At 41.2% G+C, this 6,386-nt stretch overlaps 1 protein-coding gene across 1 annotated transcript; it reads right to left on the bottom strand.

Annotated features, from left to right (window-relative positions):
* Positions 1-1,203: 1,203 nt before the first annotated feature.
* Positions 1,204-3,935, bottom strand: LOC148860750 (uncharacterized). Its single transcript, XM_088984960.1, has 3 exons — positions 3,658-3,935; positions 1,867-2,356; positions 1,204-1,779 (listed from the first exon to the last, which is right to left on the bottom strand). The coding sequence occupies exons 1-3, from the start codon at positions 3,933-3,935 to the stop codon at positions 1,204-1,206; spliced, it is 1,344 nt and encodes a 447-aa protein (XP_088841086.1).
* Between the last annotated feature and the right edge of the window lie 2,451 nt (positions 3,936-6,386).

The following is a 6,386-nucleotide window of genomic DNA, read 5'->3' as shown; positions in this document are numbered from 1 at the left end:
CCCACTTAACCTGATGGATCTTTTTTTCACCATCCTTCCCACACCATAGGAACTTCCTTTCTAGCCTTTCCATCCTTTCAGCCACCTGTGTTGGGATTGGAAACAGAGATAAAAAGTGGATAGGTAGATTTGCTAGGACACTTTTCAACAGACTAATCTTAGCTCCCTTGGACAAATACCTGGACTTCCAACCCCCCAACTTCTTCTCTATCCTTTCAATCACCGGGTCCCAAATGGATTTGGAGTGACATTTTGCTCCAACTGGAAGACCCAAGAACCTGAAAGGGAGTTTTCCCACTTTACACCCAAGCTCCGCAGCAAGATCCTAGATGCTATTGACCTCCCCAACTGGGACAATTTCACTTTTTTGAAAATTCACCCGTAATCCAGAGATCACCTCGAACCAAACCAGAATCATCCGAAGATTACTTAACTGCTCCTTTTCTGCCTGAACAAAGAATAAAGTATCATCTGCATACTGTAGTAAAGGGACCACAGTTGCTTCATCTGCCACTCTAAAACCCTCCACACAGCCTTCAGCCACAGCTCTTTTAGCTAATCTAGCTAAAACCTCCAACACACAGATAAACAGCAAGGGAGAGAGGGGGTCTCCCTGTTGAAGACCCCTCGAACTTCTAAAGACACCAGAAGATGACGCATTCACAAGTACAGAAAACTTAGCAGTGGATATGCACACTCTGGCCCAATTCCTCCATTTCTGGCCAAAGTTCGTTTCCTGCAACACCAAGTCGAGAAACCTCCAGTTTACATGATCATAAGCCTTCTCTAAGTCAATTTTGCATACCACCCCATTGCTGCCACTCCTTAACTTCGAGTCTACCAGCTCATTAGCAATAAGAACACCCTCTAGTAATAGTCGACTGGGCAAGAAACCCCCCTGCACCTCTGGAATGATCTCAGGAAGTACCTTCCTCCTATTAGCAAGGGTTTTTGCCAGAATGTTGTAGAAAGCTCCTACCAAACTTATGGGTCTGTAATCAGAGATACGCATCGGATTCTGAACCTTTGGAATCAAAGTTATAAACGTAGCAATTAAGCTACGCTCTAAGGATGCTCTTTCGTGGAATCCGACATAGCCTTCATCACCTCTGGCTTTATGAAACTCCAACATTTCTTGAAGAACAACATTGTGAACCCATCGTGTCCAGGGGTCTTCTCTCCCTCTAGACTTTTAATAACCTCCTAAACTTCCTCTTCTGAGAAAGGTTTCTCTAAGTCTTCTCTTTGATTGTTGGAGAGGGCTTCAAACAGGCTCCCATTCAGACCTGGACGTACCAGCCACACCTCCTTATATAGGTTCTTGAAGAATTTCACCACCTCCCTTTTAATAGAGGATTCCTCCTCAATAATCCTGTCTCCCATCTGCAGCTTCTTCAAAGTATTCTCCCTTCTTAGACAATTAGCCACTGCATGGAAATACTTTGTATTTCTGTCTCCCGCCTTCAGCCAAGAGATTTTAGCCCATTGTCTCCATTTAATCTCTTCCTGATATGCTACTTTGTCAAAACACAATTTTGCCTCAGTCCTAGCTGCCTTTTCTTCTTCAGATAGGTTTACCAGCTCTTCTTTCCTATCCAGCTCTTCAATGGTGCTTAACAACTCTCCTTTTTTTAGTTCTACTGCCTTAAAATTGTTTTTCTTCCAGTCTAGGACTTTCTCTTTCAACATCTGTAGCTTCTTTGCAAGAATATGAGATCCTGAACCTTCTACCTCAAAAGATAACCACCACTCCTTCAACTTCTCTTCAAACCCAGCCTCCTGAAACTACAAGTGTTCAAACCGAAAAGGACCTGGCTTCCTCCTCATGCCCTCCCCCCTAAGAAGAATAGGCCTATGATCAGACACAGGTCTTGGTAGGGCTTCCTGAAACAAGTTAGGGAAACTTTCCTCCCACTCTGTTGACACCAAGAATCTGTCAAGCTGAACTAAAGTAGGATCGCCTTGATTATTAGTCCAAGTGAACTTAGCACCAGACAACGACAAGTCCACCAGACCATGTCTGTAAACAAACTCACCAAAAGACCGCATCCCTGTAGTCCTTCTCACACCTCTATTTTTCTCCTGTGGGAATCCTATAATGTTAAAATCTCCGCCTATACACCAGGGAATATTACCCCTACTCCTTATTCTGCCCAGCTCCTCCCAGAAGTTCTGCCTTTCAGCATCATCATTTGAGCCATACACCCCAGTAATTATCCCCTTGAAATCTCCCGTCCCTACAACTTCAATGGAGACCGAGTAATTTCCAACCATGGAGTCATTGATCGTGGCAGTATTGGAATTCCATACTACTAGAATTCCCCCTGCTGTTCCTGAAGCATTTAAACATCCCCACCTGCATTGTCCATCCCCCCGCACGCTTCTAACCATTGATGTGTCCATTCTACTCAGTTTTGTCCCTTGAAGTAGAATGATATCTGGTTTGTGTGCCTTTATTACGGAGCAGATGACAATCCTTCTCCTCCCCGAACCCAAGCCACGAACGTTCCTTGACAAAATTTTCATCATTACTCAAATACATTCCTATCCCCCCCACTTTTCCCCTACTTCCTACCTCCCTTTTCTCCTCCCTCTACCACCGTCCTCTGTACACCCCGCCTTATCATTCAGGCCCCAAGTTAGACGTAACAACTCCCTTTTCCCTTTCGCATTCTTCTTACCTTTGGCATTCATTACACCTCTATCCCGTAAAACTCTATGTTTAATTTCCATTAGGAAGTCCTTCGTCTGTTTCTCGTGACCCACCATTGAGACCCCAAGAAACTCCCCAAATTTCAAGTATTTGGATAACACCCAACTCGACAGAAGTGCTCCCTCCGAGATTTCCCCACCCTCCAGCAATGTTGCCTCTCCATCACTCTCACTCAACGAGCTTGTGTTTCCACCACGGCCATGCTAAGCGGAGACACTTCTTGCCCATGAAGGCCCTCACTATTCTCTAGATCGTTCTGAATTTTACTGGGGGCTCCCTCTAAATTCAGGAGCGTCATCAACAATCGTTCCATCCACATCTTCTCCAAAATCTCTCAGACTTCGACCCTCCAGGTCACCCATGGAAAGTCCGGCCGACACAACACCCACCCTCACCCCCTTCTCAACCACCCCCAAGTATCTACTGCATAGCTTTCAATCACTTCATCCCTCGAAATGTTCTTCGCCGATTTTGTAACTTCGTAACCGGCCTAACTAAAGGTTCCAGTTCTGACCAGATGTGTACATTATATACCACTTCACCCACTCTAACATCCACCGAAGTTGGAATCTCTCCCCTCCATGCCACCTTCAATCTCACCCATTCACAGGTCGCCAGCTCCTTTGTGGAGTCATCTGTGGCTAGGCCCCATAGAAATCCCCGATCACAGAGATGACTTCTGGACTCCACAAGATCAACGGGAGTCCATAAATACAGACCCAGATCTTCTGATCGAGATTACCTCTCCCGGAAGGTTCGTTGGAACTACAACCCGCACAGGCACTCCATCTATCAAGGAGAAGCATGTTCTCCCCAAGTACCACGGCGCATTACTAAGAAGCGCCGCCGCTTCTTTCTCCAAGGGGACAATGAACAGAAACAATCCCTTCACAAGTTTTTTAAACTTCACCTCCCCTATAGCACCCCAAGCTTCCTAAGCCCACCTTTCCACTACTGCAAGATCAGGCACCTCTGCCACGAACCTACCAACAAGGCAGCCCTTCAGGAATTTCTTTCGAAAGTTTACACCCTTCTCCGACGTCTCAATGAAGAACAACTCATCACTCCAGAAGAACCTGACCTCACCTTCTGTTGGCCAAACTCTGGTTTTGGTCACTTCTTTGAATGAAACCCCTTTCCTGGTCTTTGGATCTCTACTGCCTAACCATGGCGGTCTCCTCATCTCTACCGCCCAATAAAGGTGATTCTTCAGCTCCTGCATTACTCATGCAGGTCTGAAACTAGAGCCTTGAAGAAAGAGTTAGTAGAAAATTTACCAAAAGGGTGGATTTTCCAGATTTTGAGGTCACAAAAAGAGGGAAAGATGCAAGTCTCCTTTAGAGAGGAGATGGAAGTATTTTTGTTTTGGATAAGCTAAAAAATATTGGCCTAAGGTGGTGTTCGGTAGCTCTGAACAGATCTTCAATCGCTGAAAATATTGCTTTTTCAGCGGTCGGTGATCATTCAGTTGCACCTCCAAACATGGCATCTAAAGTCTGAAAACATCTCCGAAAATTTCAGAGGTTGAGCTACCTCCGAGTGCGTTTGGAGGTAGCAGACGAAATTTATTTTCCATTGATGCCCTTTAATAAAGTTGGAAAACCCAAAAGGTATTCAACACTGTTCATCATCTTCCTATTGCAACTAGTTCGAACTTGCATAAGGGATGGTGATACTCTGTTTCTAGTTTACTGAAATAGTAAAATGATGAAAAGAAAAAAATAAAAAAAAAAAACAAATAGCAAAAAGAAACAGTAGCAAGGGGATGGAGAATCTTGCATAGGGATGCTTCCGATTGAGTTGAAGAACGAACACTGAATAGGGCCTAGATGAAGCTTCTTGCACAGGGGACAGCATGCAGCTCTGTTTCTGGTTTAGTTGCAGCAGTAGTAAAGGAAAAAAGAGAACCAGAATACCAGAGAGAGAGAGAGAATGGAGAAGAGTGAAGCCTGCCATTGTCATCAACTTCTTCATCTCGGTTACCTTTAGGGTTGTCTCAAGTTTCGTCATTATGAGTGAATCTCTCTAGTTTCACACTTTAGTGGTGGTGCAAGAGGTTGAAGACAACCTCTAGTTTGTTAAATTATATTTTCTATAATATTAATAGTATTGCATTTTATAAATATTATTTTATAATAATATATTAAAATAATTTTAAAATAACAAATATTATTTAGAATATTTTTTAATTAATATTAGTTTGATAATTTTAATATTTTTATTAATATTCTTAATCTTATTTTTTATTTTTAATTTTCTAATTTTACTATTTCATAATACTTAATCTTGTTATCATTTTATAATTTTTATAACAATAAAAAATTTATAACTTTGTTATTGTTATTTAAGTAACAATTTGAGGGTAAATTTGTAAAATGTACATTTTTCAAATAACGGAGCATTCAGATTGCTAAATAACTTTGCCACATTCAGATATCTGCAAAAGCAGAAAAGCAAATTTTATATGGATTACTTTCAGAGCTTTTTCAGAGTTTTTTTTTTCTTTTCAAACTTCAAACTTCAGATTTACCGGACACCAGCTAAGAATCAGCTAGTTCTATCCCCCCACTGAAGGTTGGTCCAAATTTTGATTTTATTACCATTTCCAACTCGAAACCTAGTGAAGTTAATGAACAGGTAGCCCTTTCCATTTGACCCAAATTCAACCCACATATCAAATGGTTGAGTTTGGATGGATTTTATGCAGATGGGATAGGTTAGAGATTGCCACCACTATTGTAAATTCTCCTATCTTGAAGGCTTTTTCCAAAAATTCTAGCATCCACCCCCCCCCTAACAAGCTCCATATATGCTGCCAAAGGATTCTTTGCCTACAGTGTGACTTCATCATCATTAAGCCTTGTCCCAACTCCCAACTATATGGGGTTGGTTACATGAATCCCGTTTTGCCATTCTGTTCTGTTCAGTGCTCTAAGTGTGATGATCAATAGTAATATTCCAGATATTCATTTATTTTTGTTTTATCATTGTTCTGGCCTATTTCATTGCACTAGTTGTTTATTCCACTAAGTTGTGTAAGTATTCATGGATTTACTACATAAAAAGGTTTAAAATATATACTTCTTTATCAGTATAAGTAATTTTTATCCATATTAAAAGAATTGTATAAGGTACAAGGAGTGAAACCGGGAAAAAGCAACAAAATGCAAGTATAAACATTATCCTGCCCCATCAAGAGCCCCTCCCTAGACCACTTACAACTTACCCCAGATGGTACTCTCCCCGTCTTAATTTCTGCTTATTTACTCCTTCACGAGCCAGGGAATCAGCCAAAGTATTTGTTGATCTGGGCACCCAGTGTATTTCTGCTTGTAATATTAGACAAAGTGTTGTGGATTTCCTTGTTCTATGTCTAAGTTTCAATCATCCTTCTACATGTGCCCTGAGCTAACTCAACTGTTTTCAAATCCCCCTCCACAGTCAACCTTTATCATTGTGTTTGGAATGCTAGTTTCACTTCTTGTTATCACTGCTTGTAATTCAGCCATTGTAGAGATACAATAGTTTAAAATATTAAAAATAATGAACATGAAAACTTATCACAGACCTGCTTCACTAAGGCTAAACTTTGCAAGTAACAAAACTAATAACAAGTATTTGACAAATGGAATTTTTTTAAAAAAAAGGTAAAGTATAACTTCTCATTAATATA

The sequence above is a fragment of the Nelumbo lutea genome, chromosome 4 (assembly GCF_056320005.1).
Source record: "Nelumbo lutea isolate HS-2025 chromosome 4, American lotus-T2T, whole genome shotgun sequence".
NCBI lineage: Eukaryota > Viridiplantae > Streptophyta > Magnoliopsida > Proteales > Nelumbonaceae > Nelumbo > Nelumbo lutea.
Note: the sequence above shows the minus strand (reverse complement) of the source record. Positions and strands in the feature narration are given on the sequence as shown.